Below are 21,299 nucleotides of genomic sequence, written 5' to 3'. Positions count from 1 at the left end.
CACCTAACCCCAGCTGCTCCCGACGAGCTGGATGGCGCCTTGCATGACTGACACCGCCGTCGGTGTATGAATGAGTGGGCCATTGGGTCTTTGAAAGTGCTATATAAATGCATTTACCATTTACCAAGGAGTATTACAAATGAGAAACTTCAAAAACTTTGTATCCTTGAAAGACAAAATATTTGACAAGGGAGTATAGACATACACTTGTGTCCATTGAAGCAGTTTTCCCTGCTATGTGGATTTATTGTTACATAAACATTTTTGTTTGTCTGCAGTGGCCAAGTGTGAGTTCTTTAATGCTGGTGGAAGTGTGAAGGACCGCATCAGTCTCCGTATGGTGGAGGATGCAGAAAGGGATGGCATTCTCAAACCAGGAGACACAATTATAGAGCCCACTTCTGGAAATACAGGTAATCCCACAGGGCTTTTTATTATTTACAGACTGTTCTGTTTTGTCAAACATACTTTTGATACTTCATCTTTCCTTTTTTTACATTCCTATTGAATTGCTTATTGTTAAAGTACCGTATGTTCTTTTCAAAATCTTCAACATATGAGTATTGGCTTTCCTGTAGCTCAAAGAGTAGAGCGTTGGCGCCTGCAAAGCCAAGGTTATGGGTTTGATGCCCAGGGAAAGCAAGAACTGATAAGAATGTAAATGTGTTACTTGAAATGGAGTGTAAGTCGCTTTGGATAAAGGCATCTACCAAAAAAATGCATAAATGTAAATGGTGTCATGGTGTCCATTGTAGTGGACATGGAAAAAAAATATTGAATAAAAACAAATAAAATTGGGGGGGAAAAAGAAATGTTCTTACAAAAAAAAAATCGGGTCTAACAAATTTGTGCATTCTATGCAGGTATTGGTCTTGCACTGGCTGCAGCAGTGAAGGGTTATCGCTGCATAATTGTTATGCCTGAGAAAATGAGCATGGAGAAGGTAAGATTTATCCCAATTAGTTTTCTTAGCCCATCAAGAATGTTACATTTTATGAAGTTAAACAAGAGTCTCATCATAGGTTGACGTTTTGAGAGCTTTGGGTGCTGAGATAGTCCGAACTCCCACCAGTGCGCGGTTTGACTCCCCGGAGTCCCATGTGGGTGTGGCTTGGCGCTTGAAGAATGAGATTCCTGACTCGCACATCCTGGATCAGTACCGCAATCCCAGCAACCCCCTGGCTCATTACGACACCACTGCGGAGGAGATTCTGGAGCAGTGTGATGGTAGTAATCATGTATTTTCTCTCTCCCTGTCTTTGTTCTGCTTTTGATCTTCACAACATAACTCTTGTCACTTGGTCTGTTGGCAATCATGTTTGGATGGGGTCTGGTTCTCCTTGGTCCTTTGGGGGGGAGTGCGGAACGCGCGCACGTTTTGGTGCATTCTCACCAGTTGCACCGCCCTAAGGATGTACATGTTGCAATTAATATTGCTCAGTATTTAAATGTAAAATTACACTGAATCAAGGGCACCATAAAATAAAGTGGAACCGGCATTTGTTCATCTTTGGAACATAAATTAAGAGGCTTTTATGAAATAAAAAGAAAGTTTTCTGTCCCTACATTGAACGTACATTCACCCATAACTCTGATGGTTCAAAACGTTCATTAAGAAATCATAAAAGAAATCCAAATGAATCGAACGGTTTAATCCAAGTCTTCTGAAGTGACACAATCACTTGATCAACAGATAGAGCACTGAAATTTGATAAACGGAAGATCAACCGTACTTGCTCGCTTGCTCATCAGAGGGCTTGGACTGTGTAGTATTTGTAGAGAAACAATAACACACGCAGAGACGGAGCCAAGTTGAGTGCTGTTTACTTCATCGTAGTACTTCCATACAGATCAGTTCCGGGCGCGCGAGAGCCCCCTCCCCTTTTCCCGTATTTCCTCTAATACTAATACTATCATTACCATACAGTATAAACCACTACACTCCTTCCCCCTAGATTTGAACCATAACCAAAAAATAACTGTACTGTTATCACTATTTCTTAACATAATATGCAGTGCTAAAATTTTACCACATATACAACCTCATTAACTTAACCGTAAAGACTCAGAACCTGAATACTATATTAATAACTCATCTCTACATGAACACTTAGAGATTCAATCTAGTTGGTGCTGTCCGCTGCCTTTCTGGATAGCGCCGCTCTTGTTGCACTTCCGAAGATGGACCAGCTGCAACATTTTCTGGCTCTGTGCTTTCTACTGAATCCCCACAGCATGCCGAGTACTCCAAGAAATCATCATCATCCCTTCTGCTTGGTGAATATGAAGCTTTAGATGCACGCAGATGATCCACATGCACTCTGACTTGACGATGATCAACTTGTACCTCATAGGTCAGAGATCCTCTTCGTTGCAGAATCGTTCCTGTAACCCATAGCTTCTTTGGATGTCTGAAATCCCGAACTAACACCCTCTCTCCCTGCTTAAATGTCCGGAGTGGCTTTGCTCGCTTGTCATGAGCCTTTTTCTGCTGTAGCTGATGCTTGAGCACTACTTCCGATATGTCCGGCTTCAATAATGACAGGCGAGTGCGCGGTAGTCTCTTTAGAAACATTTCTGCCGGGGTGCGCTCTGTGACGGTGTGCGGAGTGTTTCGGTATGTGAACAGGAACCGAGCAAGCCGTTGCTGGGGTGACACAGACTGAGCTTCCAGTCGAGTCCAGGCTTTCTTGAATGTCTGCACAGCTCGCTCCACTGCTCCATTGGATGCAGGGTGGTAGGGTGGTGATAGAACATGGCGGACTCCATTATTCTTGAGGAACTGTTCAAACTCTGCTGATGTAAATGGAGGACCATTATCTGACACCAACACCTTTGGCAGGCCATAGGATGAAAATAGGTCTCTGAGAAGATGTGCAGTCTTCTCCGCTGTTGTCTGCTGTGTAGGCAGAACTTCCAGCCACTTTGAATAGACATCCACTACAAGCAAGTAGTGCTGCTTATTGATCTCAGCGAAATCAACATGTATTCTCTCCCACGGTGATGTAGCCCATGACCACGGATGGAGGGGTGCTACTGCAGGCCTGTTCAGTGTGATCTCACAGGCAGCACACTGACCTACAAATTCCTCTATTTCTTGATCTAGTCCCGGCCACCACAGGAAACTCCGGGCTAATGCCTTCATTCGTGTTATTCCAGGATGTCCATCATGTACATCAGACAATAGTCTCCGTCTGAACTTTGGTGGTATGACTACCCTTGACCCCCAGAGAATACATCCCTGGTCTGTAGACAACTGATCCTTTCTTAGATAGAATGGTTTAAGATCTGGATTTGGCACAAACTTCGGCCAACCTGCCAATGTCAGATCAAGAACTTTGGAAAGGACCGGATCATGTCTTGTCTCTTCTGCAATGTCTTTTGCAGACACAGGCAGCTCATCAATGTGCGAGACACAGAGTACTCCGCCGTCATCTGTAGCGTCATCCGTGTCCTGATCACAGGGGAGACGTGACAATGCATCTGCATTTGCGTGGTCACTGGATCGTCTGTACTGAATGTCATAATCATACGCCAACAGAATTAAAGACCAGCGTTGCATGCGAAGTGCAGCGAGAGTTGGAACTGCACATTTTGGGCCTAGAATTGTCAAAAGTGGTTTGTGGTCCGTCAACAACTCAAACTTTCTACCATATAAGTACTTGTGGAACTTCTTGACCCCGAAAATGATGCTCAATGCTTCCCTCTCGATTTGCGCATAATTCTTCTCACTAGATGAGAGAGTCCTTGATGCAAAAGCAATTGGTTGCTCTTCACCGGATGGAAACACATGAGAAATTACTGCTCCGACACCATATGGACTGGCGTCACAAGCAAGCCTGAGAGGCTTCTCTGGATCATAGTGTGCAAGGCATTTGCTATTCAAGAGCCGTTGTTTACAGCCCTGAAATGCATCTTCACATTGTGGGGACCACTTCATTGGTGCTTCAGCTTGCAGTAGCTGGTGCAGTGGGTGCAGCAATGTGGACAGATTCTGCAAAAATTTTCCATAGTAATTAAGCAACCCCAAAAATGATCTTAGCTCAGTAACATTTTGCGGAGCTGGTGCGTTTACTATGGCCTCTACCTTGCTTGTGGTTGGGTGCAGTCCCTGTGCATCTATCCTGTACCCTAGGTACTCCACTGAGTCTTGCAGGAATGCACATTTGGAAAGCTTAATTCTCACACCATACTTTTCCAGTCTTGCCATCACTTGATCCAAAATTTCCAGGTGTTCTTCCTTTGTAGGTGCTGACACCAGAATGTCATCCATAAAGCACACAACCTTCTCCATCCCATTCAGTATTTGATCCATTGTGTGTTGAAACACTGCTGGAGCTGTGGAAACTCCATAGGCAAGGCGATGGAATCTGAAAAGGCCTTTGTGTGTGTTCACTGTAAGATACTGCTCTGACTCTGGATCTAATTGCAGTTGTTGATAAGCGAAAGACAGGTCTAGCTTACTGAAAACTTGCCCACCTGCCAAAGTAGCAAACAAATCCTCTGCATTTGGAAGTGGATATTCTTCTGGAAGTATGCATCGATTCACTGTCACTTTGTAATCCCCGCACAATCTCACTTCCTTGTCTTTTTTTGGTACCACGACAACAGGTGCCGCCCATTCACTCCTTTCCACCTGTGTTATGATGCCATTCTTCAGTAAGCGTTCCAGCTCTTTCTCCACTGATTCCCTCAACGCATAAGGTACTGGTCGTGGTTTGTGGAAGATGGGCTTGGCCTCACTTTGCACTCTAATCTTCGCTCTGAAATCCTTGATCTTCCCATATCCGTCTTTGAAAAGATCCTTGTGCTTTTCAAGCATTTCTTTCAGGGTGAGCTGTTCATTTTTCTCACCGCCTTGAAGACTGAAGATCTTACCCCAGTTCAGCTTTATCTTCTGCATCCAATTTCTTCCCAGTAGTGGTGGTTTACTACCTTTCACCACCACAAGTGGCAGCTTCCACTCAAATCCCTCATACTTCACTGGCACTAGAATTTTTTCCCAAGCACAGGAATGGTTTCTCCTGTGTATGAAGACAGATGAATGGTTACTGGCTGCAGAGAACAGTCCTTCAGTTGGTCATGATAGAGAGACTCTGAAATCAAGGACACAGATGCGCCTGTATCAACTTGCATTTTCACTGGGTTCCCCGCTACTTCAACTTCTACAAAAATTCCCTCTTTTGTTCCTTGAGCGGTATACACCGTAAACAAGTCCAGACCATCATCTTTACAATCATCAGAGTCATCAGTTACTCCCGTTGCGTTCACCATTTGAGCTTTGTCCCTATGCTTTATTTTCTTACAGACTCTTTTTAGATGTCCGACTTTTCCACAACCGTGGCAGGTTTCGGTGCGATAGTAGCATTCAGTTGATTGATGATTGTCCTTTCCACATCGATAGCACTTCTGCTTTTTCTCTGCAGAGAAACGCTGTTTGCCTTTTCCATCATCCTGCCGGTTGTAAAATGCACTGTTACTCTTCTTGTGATGCCGCCGGTCACCAGAGGTGTTAAAGACTCTGTGAATTGCCCCTTTTGGTTTGTCAGCATGTTCTCTCAATTCCATAGTGTCTTTGTAAGCCAACTCAAGAGCAAGTGCAATATCGCAGGCCTTTTTGAATGTAAGATCTTTTTCAGATAATAGCCGCTTGTGATATCCCTCTCCTGAGAGCCCACAAACAAACTGATCTCTGAGGGCATCATTTAGAAATTGTCCAAACTCACAAGTGCTTGCTAAAGTCTTCAGTACAAGAATGTATTCAGCCACAGTTTCATCTTGCTTTTGCTGTCTTTTGTAGAATCTGAACCGTTCTGCAATCAAAATGGGCTTTGGCTTGAAATGCAGTGACAAGGCACTTGTGACATCCTCATATGACACATCTGAAACCTTCTGAGGTGCAATCAAATTTTTCAACAGTCCATATTCCGTAGGACCCAAGACACTCAGAAACACGTCTGTTTTCTTCTCAGCATCAATCTCATTTGCTGACAGCCATCTTTCAAATCATTCTAGATATGAATCAAAATCTTCTTTCTTACTTTCAAATTCTGGCACTCTTCCTATCAATGCCATCACTTCCGGTGTTTTCTTTATTTAATTTCTTTACAATTTTGCCTCTTCCAGCACACTTCTTCCTATGGTTCCTTCTGTTAATCTCCGCTTTTTATTTATAACTGGCTTTGTCTTGCAAGACACATTTTTTTTTTCAATAACATCCACTCACCACAGGAGGGCGCTCGTACGCTTTCATGCGCTGTTCTTTTTTCCTAGCCGTTTGGGTAGCTAGCAGTCTCGGTTTCCTCCGAACCCGAAAACAGGCGGAATATTGCCTTTTTTTTACTGAGTTTCCCTTGTTAGATATCTTCAATATCCTTCCCGATGTGGATTCATTTACTTTTTATCCTCGTCACCACTGTAGTATTTGTAGAGAAACAATAACACACGCAGAGACGGAGCCAAGTTGAGTGCTGTTTACTTCATCGTAGTACTTCCATACAGATCAGTTCCGGGCGCGCGAGAGCCCCCTCCCCTTTTCCCGTATTTCCTCTAATATTAATACTATCATTACCATACAGTATAAACCACTACAGACTGAACCTCTCAATTCATATGGATTTATTTTACAATCTCTTTATGAGTGTTTTGAACTATAGTTTGGGTGAATGGCTATCCAATGAAGGGGCAAATATCTCTCAAATTTAATTGAAAATACTGTAATTTGTGCTTCTACAATGAATGAAAGGATTGTGAGGTGAACTATTCCTTTAACTCTCTACTCACCTTACCTGTGTCAACAGGAAAAGTAGATATGCTGGTGGCAGGAGCAGGCACAGGTGGCACCATTACAGGCGTTGCTCGCAAATTGAAGGAGAAATGCCCAAACGTTAAGGTAGAAACTGATTGTCATGAGACCTGATGCTTAAGTCTGCATAATAAATCATATAAATTTTTAAAAGTCACTTAGGCATAAAGTAACTAGACAACACCGAATATGAGTCTTTACATGTCTGAAGTCTGTCTTTGTTTTGATAGATTGTTGCCGTGGACCCAGAGGGCTCGATCCTTGCTGAGCCTGATGAGCTGAACCGGACAGATAAAACCCAGTATGAAGTGGAGGGAATCGGATATGACTTTATACCCACCGTTCTGGACAGATCTGTGAGTGACTGTACATTGGTATTAGATTATGTAGACTGTTAAATTAGATTCAAATAAAAGCGAAAAGTCCCTAAAAATGTAATGTGTCCATGATAGGGGTCTTCAACTTGTATCCTACCAGATCTTGACCATCAGTCATTTTTATGCAGCCCTCCAATTTATTTTATATATATTTCTGCACTGCCACATACATTAAAGCATTCTGTGTTCAAAACCTAATGATGAAATCAACGGTGAGTGCATCATGATCCATATTTGGACTATAGTGAACATGTTTCTTTTTTTATCTTTAAAGCTTCGTTTCAGTGAGGGCCTCTCAATTTAGCCAGTCAAATTGTCAGACATTTGTGCAGAGAAAGCAGGACCTTGAACTTCAGGTTCAGGATGAGGATTCTGACTCGCAGTTGTATAAACCAATAGTCAGGATGTGTATATATATATATATATATATATATATATATATATATATATATAAAGGGTGCGATTTGCCGGGGGGCATGCGTGGGATTTCCCCCTTTCTGGTCAATGGATCGCTGCCTCTGCTTAATTATTTTTATCCCCGGTGGGGATAAATTTATCCCCCCTCAGTGTGATCAGTGATCCTACACTAGTGGTGAGACGGATCAAAAAACTTATCACGGATCCGTGCTTTGATTAAAGTTAATTTTAGTTTTAAATGCGCTACTTTGGCTGGCTCTCATATAGCTGCCGCTCTGCACGAGTCTGCAGACTTGCTAAATGTCCCGCCCACGGCGCTATCTGATTGGTTACACCTCGTATAATAGCCTTTCAACACTTGCGAGACGGTTGCAGGTCTGCGCTGGGCTGTGGAGCTGCTTGTACAAATGAAGGCAGCATAGCTATTCAGAATAAACATCACAATCTGATTGTCTGTTTCTATGATGACAAGCAGAGCTAGTGTCCAGTCACTGAGAATGGCCGAAGTTATACACACGGACCCGGTGTTTCACTCAACTGAGACTAAAGCAAAGGTTTTTGTCACTCACTCTTGAACATCTGGGGCCTCATGTATAAACGTTGCGTACGCACAAAATGGGCATAGAAATATGCGTACGCATTTTTCCACGCGCACATCGGGATTTATAAAAAATAAACTTGCCGTAAATAAGTGCGCACCGTAAGGATGCTCTTGACCGTGCGTACGCACTCTTTTAGAAGAGTATGGGTTTGGGCGACACCGATGGTGAGCTGGAGTCAAATGTCTTTTTGCTTACTATTAGACAGAGAGTCTAAAGAAAATTATACATCTACAGAAAGATAATACAAATATAATTTCACAAACCTATCATCACTTGAAGCAAACATCCATCCCTTCTTAAATGACCGCGCCTGCACGCGCGTTGGGCCGTTTGGTGAAACTGACGCATATAGCCTATAATCTAACGGCAGATGGAGTAAAACCGTAAATCTTCATTATGAGTCCAAATCATAAATACAGTCCATATTCACAATAACAGTTGAAATAAATAAGAGAATGGTTTAAACTATGTTTTACTTTTGATATAAACATTTAGATTAAATATGCCATTCTCATTAATGGAGTTAAACTCTTAAACTACATGAAATCCTGACTGAGAAGTTACAATATATATATATATATATATATATATATATATATATATATTCAATAAATAGAAATAGACCTATTTGTTGTGGATGCATTGCTTTTGAACACTTTTCTTCTGGCATGCTGTGTTTTGATGTTTTAAGAGATTGTCTGACTGAGCAGTGCCGATCCTGACCTCCCTGGGGCCCTAAGCAAAATTCTGCTAAGGGGCCCTCTACCTGACCCGTGACGCCGTGACGTGAGCTATGTAAACCATTTGCCAATGCTACACAGTCACACCTGACACTCAGTGCTCCAAATACAATCCTCCCTCCTTTAAACAAAACAGTCAAAGAACAGAATGAGGTTCAAACAAACAATATTTATTGAATAGAGTATTTTCCATAGAATATTAAGATAACAAGTGAATATTATTAAGTAAGTGAAAATTAACGTAAACATAAATAAGAATAACATAATAAATTATAACCCTGAGCTTTGGCTTTTGGGATTAACTTTTGTTCTCTTGTGTTTTTTTATTTTTTTATTATGCATGTTGAAGCAATTTTTGATTTATGGTAATTATTTACTGAGGGATGTGCATCCATATTGACCAGTGTCCAGCTAATCAACATTTTAAATTCAATATATATCAATAGTCAATCAATGTCAAATTGTCAATATTGCTTTCCATTTTGCATAATTAGTGCTGCTGCAGTTGTTTAGAATGTTTAACTACACATTGACTGAGACTAATCAGTGTCTTGTTTTAAAAGTAGCTATGTATGTACAATGTGTACTTTGATGATGAGTGCCATCATTTCCCGCCCATATATTGTACAGTATGTCCACATATATTTCTGCTTGAAAAAATGCGCGTTTCATTTCGTGCACGCGCATATGAACGCATGATAGCATAATAACACATGCGATCATCTTTTCCGAGCTGCAGTAAACAAACACCGTTGCACAACTTGCACTTTGTTGTTTATCAAAAACAAACGTAATAAATAATTGTATTTTACTCTCACTTTTGTCAGTCAGGCACAAAGAGAAGTGATGCAAGAGATGCACTGCCTGTCTGCCCAGCTAGGTTAGCAAGACCAAAAAAACACAATAGAAATGTAAACTTAACTTTACTTTGCTGACTGACAGCAAATTTGGAGAGGAGGCAACACAAGTTTACCTGAATGTTGTTCCCGCAATTCACCCTCATGTTTTTTCTTCTTCCTCTTATCGTGACCAGAGGGATAGTTTCGCTTCATTTTGTCAACATTAATTGACGCGCTATGACATGAGGAGGGGGAGGCGGGGCCTTGAGTAATTTGCGGGGCCCTACGCAGCTTGCGTAGTGAGCGTATAGGGCGTATCGGCTCTGTGTCTGAGAAAACTGTTTCGTGCAAATAATGCACAACCATGTCTATCTCTTCCATTAAAATCTCTTCCATTATCCATTAAAATATAAATCAATTAAAAATACTATTTGGCCAGTGGAAAAGATTGAGAAAAACTTTCTCTGAAATGTATTTAACACTATTTGATTTATTCATTCAAAAACATGGCAAGGATATAGGCTACTAAAAAAAATGTCTGTAATAATGTGACGGCACATCCGCATTTCATATTTTCCTAACGTCTTGTACCGTTAAACTTATCACGTGGATGAATAATCATATGCAAATTATATGCAGATGAGGATATGCATAGTAAAACTAGGCGTTGTAATCTCCATATATGGTTATTTCGGGGAGGAGACGCACGTGCGCATAATCTCCCGCTGACTGGGATTTATAAAGTGAATTCTGCGCAGGTTCTGGCGTACGAACGGTTTTGTGCGTACGCAAATTCTGCCTTATGTGCGTACGCACACTTTAAGGATGAAATCTACGCAAAGTTTTATACATGAGGCCCCTGGCGCGAGTGATTTCAATGTTAATTCAATGTAAAGACGCGTTTACGCGCGTCTAGAGGTTCTGCGGCGCAAATGAGGCGAATTAACAAACATAGATAATGCATCCGTCTTTTCTATCATTTCACTGGTCAGCATCGCGATGTAACGTTAACATTATAACTTTAACTTAACAGCAGCAGTAAAACTGTTTCTATTATGGTTTAACTTTGCAATCAATCCCTGGTTCAGGAGAGGCTGATATAAATTAGCCTCTAACGTTACCCTATTAATCTATTTATTTAATTCGTGCATGTTTTTTGTGCATGATTACAGTTCATATGTGTGGGAAGCTATTAAAAATTGCGTTAGGATACTTCATGAGTTATTAAGAATTTTTTTTTCAAGTTCATGAATTTTTTTATGAATTTTTTTTTTCAAAACATCCCCCCCCCCCCTCTGTTTTTTTTCACAAATCGCACCCTGTATATATATATATATATATATATATATATATATTAGTGGTGCCTGACATGTTTTTTTTTTTTTTGTTTTTTTTACAAACGCTATGCACTTGAAGCAGGGAAAACTATAGCAAATGTTTGGAAATAAAAAAGTTGGTAATGCTTTACAAAATTAGGCCCCGTTATTAAACTTTAGTTAATGTATTAACAAACATTAACTAACAATGAGCATTTGTTACAGTATTTATTCATCTTTGTTAATAAAATTACAAGTTTGTTTGCTCAGGTCCAATAAATAATTTTAAGCAATTTATAACCTTATAAAACCTTACATATTAAATAAGTCAGATAATAATACATTTATGTATCAAATATGATCCAGTAGGCTTTATAGGGGTAAAAAGTAAAAAAAAAAAAAAATTCATTTTAATAAACAAAATTATATTTAGCTTATTTGATTAATTTATTTTTCCTATTCAAATGTTTATTAAAGGTATAGCGGAGGATCTTTCCGAATTTTAGAGAAGACCCGCCCTCTCCAATTTAAAAAAAAAAATGCACATGCACAAACACAACACTCTTGCTCCCGAGAGCTAGGGAACGTCTATACACCTTGCACAATTATGTTGCAAATTCTAAACTAACTAAAAAACATTCATAAAAAAGACAACATGTCAAATGCCCTTCCGTGTTTTATTTACTTATTATACTGATCGATTGAGTGACCGAGGACTCAAGACATGATATGTGCAACCCTGTATCACACGAAATACGTTCTGAGGAAACTATTTTGCAAATCGCAATTACGTTACATAGCAACATATAAGCAGTGCTATTACGTTGGTCCTTAACCTAATATCTCTCATTGTTAATACGTTATTTTTATACATAGTTGCATATGGAGAAGTAGCTTGTTGCATTTGTGTAATAATAAACACACAAGATTTTAGAATATTTCAGCGTGATACCATTTACCATTTTGGACAAAAGGCTACTTTAGACAAATTGAGATGTTTACCGTGTCTATGCGGTGCATGACTCGTGCCAGGGCTAGCATTGTAGCTTGCATTAACTTTTACTAGTGATTTTAAATGGATTTCTCCAAATAGCGTGACAAACTTTACCTGTCTGGTAGAATCTTCGCGACTGCGGCATCAGTGAGAAGCCCAACCTGTGCTTTTAGCGCACGCCAGCGTGTGATATTCACCCAAAATCTCTCTGGTCTTGTTTCTATATTCTGCGGCCTTTCTCTTCTTATCATACACTTAGTAAACATTTTTTCTCTTTCGACCCTCAGCCATTTTCAAAGGAATGGCTGAAACCGTAACTCCGACATAATACACATGAAAGTGAAAACTACATAGGGATGAGCACGTAGCCTACGACGGCCTTACGTAAACATATCACCAGAATGATTGACACTTAGGTGGACCAATAGTATAGACTACCCACCCGGAAAAAGAAAATCCTCCGCTATACCTTTAACATTCATTATCAGGTCTCACTTACCATATCAGGCACATTATCACATAGTTTCAGTAAAAATGATTTTTGAAAAATGATCAGTAAAAATGATTCCGACGTCCAAAAGGAAGGACCCTGTTCTGTGACATCCACATGTTTGTTGCAATAGTCCACTCAGTGGTTCCATTTGTTGCTATTTTGATATTTACCAGTAGCTGGCAGTAGAAGTATAGGGTTGGTGTACAGTGTCCTATTGGTGGGAACCAATCATGCAGGACTACTTTGTGTGTGAAACCCCTGTGTGTGTTTATTTCAGTTGGTTGACAAATGGTACAAATCCAGAGACGATGAATCGTTTGCCATGGCCCGAATGCTTGTAAGAGATGAAGGGCTGTTATGTGGTAAGAACATGATCTTTTATTAAATTTCACCATTATATAAATAATGTCTGTGAATTTTTTAAAATGTTAAATGTTTATGAGAATAAGTTGGTATGCTGCATGGTTAATCAGTATAACGCTAAGGCTCTGTTGTCAGGTGGTAGTTCAGGCACTGCCATGGCAGCTGCAGTAAAGTTTGCCAAAGAGCTGAAGGAGGGTCAGCGCTGTGTCGTGATTCTGCCAGACTCGATTCGAAATTACATGTAAGGAGTCTTACTTAATAAAAGTAATCAATTTCAGTTTGTTTTTCCAGGGAACACAAATTGATAAATTTGACCTTAAATGCACTTTAAGTTTCTTTTGTTAAAAGCATCTGCCAAATGCATAAATGTGTGCATGCATGTGTAAAATAAACTGTGTAAATATACTCTAAAGGTCCAAGTTCTTGAGTGATAAGTGGATGTTCCAGAAGGGCTTTCTGAGGGTGGAGGACATAATGGTGAATAAACCCTGGTGAGGAGAGGATCAAAACAGCAAACAGCTAAATGTATACAATATATTATACAAAATATCAAACCATTAATTTGAACTGTGTAACCTTTTAAACACAACTTACCATTGTCCTGTGAGTATTTTTCAACTTTTGAGTCTGACTTTTAAACCTGAGATTTTATTTTGATGATATTTGACCATTTAGTTTAAAGAACACAATCATCTATTCATCTATAATGTTATTTAAAAGGGTTTTGAACTGGGTGTTTGAAACCATAGAAATTAGAAAACCCATTTCACTCCACTTTTTTAGTTATTGAGATATTGTGGATATGATGACTTCTCTTTGTGAAAGCTATGGCCATTTTCGCCTATTTTAAATATATTCTTAATTTATGAACAATTATACAAAGTCTAGTTATTTAGAAACTGAGCAGCCTCTCATTTGTTTTTGGTCCTGTGTACATTCTTCATTTATCTTCATCTGTCATTCAATTTCTTCCAGGTGGTGGAATTTGAAATTGCAAAGTTTAAACCTCTGTGCTCCCCTTACTGTGCTGCCCACAGTCACATGCCAAAAAACTATCAAAATTTTGAAAGAAAAGGGCTTTGACCAGGCACCTGTCGTAGATGAAGCTGGGTGAGTAAAAATACAACTAAGAACTTTTTCATATTCAATTCAAAATAAAATGGTGATGACCTCACTTTGTCAATGTCAATGAAGCTGATTGAAAGTGTTTGTGCTTTGTCAATGAAGCTGATTGAAAGTGTTTTACACTACATTTGAATGAGGACTGGATCTGGAATACAGTTATGTTTGGCTTTCTCTCTGCAGGTTGATTCTGGGTATGGTGACCCTGGGAAACATGCTTGCTTCTGTGCTTGCAGGAAAGGTGAAGCCCTCTGATTCTGTTAGCAAAGTGCTCTACAAACAGTTCAAGCAGGTGAGTCTAGAGCAGGACTTTTAGAAAGGATAATTTATGCTCACTTAATCCATCTGATATTACCTGTTTTAGATTCATCTAACTGACAACATGGGAAGGCTGTCTCGGATCTTGGAAACTGATCACTTTGCCCTGGTGGTCCATGAGCAGATTCAGTGTGAGTGTTTACAGTATATTGTCATGGCCAGGCATATGAGTAGTAATTCTCAAGGATTAAAGTTCTCTGTCGCTACGACGGATTTCCGTTAATTGCAGCGAGTCTATGACGGATATCCGTCAATTGCAGGGTTCCCGTCTGTCCTTATTTCTTAAATTAACTTTTCATAATTTTAAGGCCGTAAATAGGCTTTCATTTCTCAAACAGTGTGATAAATGTCTTAATTTTAGTTTGAATAGGTCTTAAATTAAGGAAAGACGATGTATATTCACGGTATTCTAGCTGCTAAGGGGGATGTGATAAAGCCTGGAGTGGAGCGAAAGCATGTTCCTCTCTCTACTCTAAGCATTTTGTAATCACTTCGCTCATGGTCCACTCCAGGTTTTCAATTCCCACTCACGGAAAAACTGCTCCGTGTTCACGAACGGATAAGTGCGTGTCAGGCTACAGCTCGTTTGCTGCGGTCCCATAATAGAAAACAGAACGCTGGTCAATATTGGTCGTTTCTCAATACCAAGTACGTAAACTTCGGACATGCGTTCTTGGTAGTTCAGACTTGCCAAGTTCGACTCGGGAGAACGAACTCCCGAGGACGAGAGGACGCGATTCCGGTTATTCTTCTGCTAATGGAACAGCGCTTCTTGAACACGTCACTCAGCATGCGGCTACTCGGGTTATCCCTTTATGTATAGCAGGCCACAATAAAACGAAATATGGTATGAAATACAACTCTGCCTCTTTTCATTTATAAATGAACATATTATCATAAATAGATTAATGGCCACACAAATGTGGTTCAGGCAATGAAAATATCTTCACTGCATATATTTATAACAACACGAAATATAAAACATATATATTCTTTTTGTTTTCATTTTAAAAATATGAAACTTTATTGATCATTAAAACTGACATTTAACAAACAGACAGGGTTGTATCATTTTATTGTATTACACAACCCTGTCTCTTTTTGTTAAATGTCAGTTTTAATGATAATATCCCGTTCAAAAGTATAAGTAGCCTAATAGGTAGGCTATAATAAGCTATACAATGAGAAATAAAGCAAACAATTTAGTTAAACATAAGTCAGCTCTCTAATAGGCTACAAAGTTAAAATTAAATAGCCTAAATATATAAAGTTATGAAACTTCACTTTGCCCTCAACCAAAACGATTTGCCATGGAACAAACTATATAATAATATAGTTTAGCATTGTTTGGTCTTATACGATAAATAAAAACATGCACTGAAAAGTTATGTAGATAGTTGATTATTTGTCAAGATAAGTAATTGTTTTTCATAGATTTAAAATAGCTTTACGCAAACTGCCAATATTAGATCGGTTTAAAACATCTCCCCTTAAAACGCTATTGGTCTCGACTATTTAAATAAAGTTACAGGAATATGACTTGGCCTGAAAAAATTTTCAGTCAGAAGAATTTTTTTCACTTTAATCCCTGAATTCTTCATTGACTGGATAAGCTCTCATTTTTTTTCAAAACTACATTGCATGCAGTGTAATTCAGAAGTCTGATTTGCACTGCTTAAATTTTTAACTTTACATTAATCTAAAAGAACCCAAACGCAGAACAGCCAGGGAAACTCAAAAAGATCTTTGACAAATAAAGGGCAATACAAAAAAAAATGGGTGAAAATAATATACCCAGATGTCAGTGAACAAAAGGAAGAAAAAAAAACACAACAGGGAAAAATGTAAAACTCACAGACTATACTAGACTAGACCAGACGACGGCAACCAGAAGCACAATATGGATGCAAAGCGAACCAGCACAGGACAAGAAAACACAAGGGAAATAAATAAGGAGGTTAACAAGGGAGATCAGGTGGGGCAATTAAACCAATAATCAGGTAATAAAAAGGGGGAGGGTGAAGACAATAGACAACGAAACACATGACTCATAGAAACATACAAAACAAGAGAACACAAGATTGCCTGGCTGGCTAATGAAAACAGAAACCATGTGCTCGACAAAAACACATGAGACAAGACTGCACAGTGAGTGAATGAACACCAGTGATGCGCGGGTCAATGTATAAACAACCCGCAACCGAACGACGTTTTCAACTACCCCAACATGACATCATGACTTTTGCGTAAACATACACGCCACTTTCGAGTCAGGTGGCGTGTTATCTCTACGCATTTTGAACTATCTGCGTGTATCCGCGTGTATGCGTGTATGCCTACGCCATTAACGTCCGTGTCACTCCGTGTGTCTGTACACGCAGTCAAATCTCCAGTCATAAATGCCATTAACCCCAGTGACGGTTAAGTTTAGGGATGGGGTTGAGGTAAGTCATATCTTTTTTTTACCTAGGATGGTAAGGGAACAGTCATAAATGCCTAATTTATGGGGACGGGGGACGGGTAGGGACGGGGTTGAGGTAATTCATATATTTATATAACGTTAAGTCAACAGCGTTCATAAACACGCTGAAAGGCGATTATGCGTCTTGATAGCATGCCAAAAATGGAAATACGAATTGGAGTGTCATACACATGAGATCAGTCTGACTACCCGCCCGCAACTCGGACCGCAAAAAAAGTAAAAAAAATATTGTACCCGACCCTTTCTATTTGTGTATTTGCGGAGCTTCTACTCCCCAGTCTTCACCTTTTCTCTTGCCGCCTCCATCTCTCTGCAGACTGTAGTGATCATAGACATGGCCGGTTCGTGAACGAATCGTTCTTTTGAACCGGTTCTTTTTAGTGAACCGGTCGAACCAGTACACTAAATCGAACTGAATCGTTCGAAACAGTTCGCGTCTTGCGTCAGTGCTGATCCACGAGTTACTAAAGTTACTCACTTTCAGACATGCCTGACAGTCCCTCCGAATCGAAATAAATCAATATCCTGAATTATATTTTACTTCAGTAACTCCAACAGTTCACTGAACCGAGACATGTTGGTGCCACTGTTGAGAGAAGTGATGAGCACGAGCAGCTGATACTGCACATAGATACTGCACACAGGGACAGCGGTTCTCGAATCACCAGTATAGATCCGAGAACTGTTTAGGGCAAGGCAAGGGAAGTTTATTTATATAGCACATTTCATACACAATGGCAATTCAAAGTGCTTTACATAGAAGAAATTAAAATAATCAAAAGAAATCAGAATAATTAAAACAGTTTAGAATAAGAAATAATGAAAAATAAAAATTATGATAAAAATAAAATACAGTAAATTAAAACCATTTAGAATAAAATTAAGTACAGTAACAGTCGGACGAACAGTGGCACAGTGCTCATTCAGTAAATGCACAGCTAAACAGATGTGTTTTGAGTCTGGATTTGAATGTGACTACTGTAGGAGCACACCTGATCTCTTCTGGAAGCTGGTTCCAGCTGCGGCTGGCATAATAGCTAAAAGCAGACTCTCCATGCTTAGAGTGAACCCTTGGTATTTCTAGCTGATGTGATCCTAATGATCTGAGCGATCTGTTGGGTTTATATTCAGTTAGCATATCTGCAATATATTGAGGTCCTAACCCATTAAATGATTTATATACCAGTAATAATACTTTAAAATCAATCCTAAATGTAACTGGCAGCCAGTGTAAAGACCTGAGGACTGGTGTGATGTGTTCATATTTTCTGGTCCTGCTCAGAATCCTGGCAGCAGCGTTCTGTATGAGCTGCAACTGTCTTATGGTCTTTTTAGGAAGGCCAGTGAGGAGGCCATTACAATAATCCACCCTGCTGGTGATGAAAGCATGCACAAGTTTCTCCAAGTCTTGACTGGAAACGAAGCATCTAATTCTTGAAATATTTTTCAGATGATGGTATGCTGAATTAGTTTTGCTTTGACATGACTATTGGAACTAAGGTCTGACTCTAGAGACACACCAAGATTCCTGACTTGATTTTTAGTTGTTAGACCCCTAGCGTCAAGGTATGCATTCACCTTGAGAACTTCATCTTTGTTTCCAAACGCAATGACTTCAGTTTTGTCTTTGTTTAACTGCAGAAAGTTTTGACGCATCCAACCGTTTACTTCATCAATGCATTGGCACAGGGAGTCAATGGAGCTGTAGTCGTTAGGCGATAGGGCTAAGTAGAGCTGTGTGTCATCTGCGTAGCTGTGTTAAGTGATTTGGTTCTTTTTCATTATTTGGCTCATTGGGAGCATATACAGGTTGAATAGGAGTGGCGCAAGAATCGAGCCCTGAGGGACTCCGCAGTTCATGGATGTCCACTCAGACTTATGTTCTCCCATACTCACAAAATAACATCTCCCTTCTAAGTATGACCTGAACCATTTTAGGACTATCCCAGAAAGACCCACCCAGTTTTCCAGCCTGTCAAGAAGTATGTCGTGATCGACAGTGTCAAATGCAGCACTGAGGTCGAGTAGTACCAACACGGATAATTTGCCTGTATCAGTATTTAAGCGAATATCGTTTATTATCTTTATAAGCGCTGTCTCCGTGCTGTGATGCGATCGGAAACCAGATTGAAAATTGTCAAAATATCCATTTGAGCTTAAAAATTTGTTCAGCTGATTGAAGACAACCTTTTCAATGATTTTGCCTATGAAAGGAATATTTGAGATCGGTCTATAATTACTTAAGATGGTTTTATCCAGATTGCTCTTTTTCAGGAGGGGCTTGACAACTGCAGTTTTCAAGGAGTTCGGAAAACTCCCAGAGCGAAGTGAGGCATTTACCACTTCTAGGAGATCTGCTTCTAAACAGTTTAACACACTTTTAAAAAAAGATGTGGGAAGTGCGTCAAGGGCGCAGTTTGATGTTTTAAGGTGCTGAACGGTTTCTACCAAAATTGTGCCATCAATTTCTTCGAAATCAGACATAGTAACTACTTTCTCAGGTTGTGGCCTGATCTGCCTGACTCCAGAGCAACTCAAGGATGTGCTGATCACCTTTCTGATGTTATTGATTTTTTCAGAGAAGAAAGAAGCAAACTCACTGCATTTCCTTTCTGAGAGCATTTCTATGGGAATCTGGTTTGGGGGGTTTGTCAGTCTCTCTACAGTAGCAAAAAGAGTGCGTGTGTTGTTTATATTGCTGTTTATAATATTTAAGAAGAAAGTCCGTCTAGCTTTGCCTAGTTCCCTATTGAAAGCGTGGATGCTGTCTTTGTAGATGTTATATTGGACTACTAGTTTTGTCTTCCGCCACATGCGTTCTGCTCTTCTGCATTGTCTTTTCATATTTTGCACAGCTGTTGAGTTTCTCCAAGGTGCCTTTTGTCTGCCACTATTCTTCCTGACTTTCACAGGAGCAATATGAGTTGATTCTTTTAACTATTAATTTTGAGTTAAAAGAATCAAGGAGAAAATCAACAGAGTCAGCAGATATGCTTGGTTTTAGAGATATAGCCTTCATGAACAGCACACCAGAGTTTTCATTTAAGCATCCCTTCTTGACAGACACAGATCTAGCTTCAATGGCAGGAGAGAACAATATATTAAAGAAAATATAGAAATGATCAGATAGTGCTACATCCTTAATAACGAGTGATGGGATGTTTAAACCCGTACTGATTATTAAATCTAGAGTGTGTCCACGATTGTGTGTGGGACCATGTACATGCTGTCAGATCAAAAGTTTTTATAACAGTTTTGATTTCTTTTGCCATATTGTTTTCTGCATTATCTATGTGAATGTTAAAATCTCCAACAATGGCAATACAGTCAAACTAAGAGGCAATTGTTGATAACAGTTCTGTAAAGTCAGCAAAGGCTGGAGAGTATTTTGGAGGCCTGTAAATAATGCTAAGTAAAATACGTGGAGCACCTTTCAACACAATACCCAGATATTCGAAAGACGGGTAATTCCCAAATGATATTTGCTTACATTGATAGACATCTTTAAAAAGAACAGCTAAGCCCCCACCTCTCTTACCTGCTCTGCAGACACTCATATAAGTAAAATTTGGAGGGGATGTTTCGTTTAGGACCGTTGCACTACAGCTGTCTTCTAGCCAAGTTTCAGTTAGAAACATGAAGTCCAGGTTGTATGTGGTTATTAAGTCATTGACTAGAAGTGATTTATTTTTAATGAAGCGGATGTTTAAAAGTGCTAACTTTATAGTCTTACTTTTTGTCCCCACAGCAGTCATAGTTTGGCGTGTATTAGGCACCAGACTAGATGGGTTTGCTGTACGGCTGTTGAAGGCCTTAGATTTTCTATCATGTAAATGAACAGCAATAGAGAAAGATTCAGGCACAGTGGGTTCCCGCTTGTTCTGTAAACATTTGATAAAGTTATTGTTTTTATAGCGAGGACCCGAAGTATATCACTTAGAGCTGGTATCAGTTGTTTTTGGTTCACCTCGAGCCGATGGATGAGGGTGTGAGCCCTGGCGCTGTGGCAGAGGCTGAAGAACTCTCGGAGGAGGAGGGGGAGGGCGAGCTGGGCCCGCAGGCTTTGGTGGTTGTGGGGCCTGCCATTTTTTGGTTGGTATCTGGGGGCTTGCAGCAAAAGAGTGTGATAGTTTGGTTCCAGCAGATACCAGTTGTTCCATTTTCTCTGAGAAGCACAGAAGTGGAGATGCTGGAGAGACGGATAACGTGTCAGGTGAGATGGGCTGTTGATCTGGTGTTATTGGAGGGTGTAAAATGCTGTCCTGGTTTCCCTCGCTGTTTTCCAGAAAGTCGTCCTTGGGTGCTGAATCTGGGAGCAGTTCTGATATGTCATAGTCTGATTGTGGTGAGCTCTGTGGGCAGGGCTCTGCTGAGATTGTATCCGTGAGCAGAGGTTGTTGTTGTGGCTGAGTGGTGTTATCATTGTCCTTG

The 21,299-nt window shown here is 39.9% G+C and overlaps 1 protein-coding gene across 2 annotated transcripts in view; it reads left to right on the top strand.

The window, feature by feature from the left end:
• Nucleotides 1–21,299, top strand: part of cbsa (cystathionine beta-synthase a) — a 61,205-nt gene that overhangs the window by 19,211 nt on the left and 20,695 nt on the right. For both annotated transcript variants that reach the window (XM_039685269.2, XM_039685270.2), the window contains exons 4-14: nt 279–413; nt 864–943; nt 1,023–1,227; nt 6,801–6,892; nt 7,036–7,161; nt 12,861–12,945; nt 13,082–13,187; nt 13,360–13,437; nt 13,922–14,056; nt 14,252–14,360; nt 14,433–14,517. In XM_039685269.2, coding sequence (XP_039541203.1) covers nt 279–413; nt 864–943; nt 1,023–1,227; nt 6,801–6,892; nt 7,036–7,161; nt 12,861–12,945; nt 13,082–13,187; nt 13,360–13,437; nt 13,922–14,056; nt 14,252–14,360; nt 14,433–14,517 — 1,236 coding nt within the window. The remainder of the gene's footprint in view (nt 1–278; nt 414–863; nt 944–1,022; nt 1,228–6,800; nt 6,893–7,035; nt 7,162–12,860; nt 12,946–13,081; nt 13,188–13,359; nt 13,438–13,921; nt 14,057–14,251; nt 14,361–14,432; nt 14,518–21,299) is intronic.

Source organism: Pimephales promelas, chromosome 6 (assembly GCF_988280905.1).
Source record: "Pimephales promelas chromosome 6, fPimPro1.hap1.1, whole genome shotgun sequence".
NCBI classification, from domain to species: Eukaryota; Metazoa; Chordata; class Actinopteri; order Cypriniformes; family Leuciscidae; genus Pimephales; species Pimephales promelas.
Note: the sequence above shows the minus strand (reverse complement) of the source record. Positions and strands in the feature narration are given on the sequence as shown.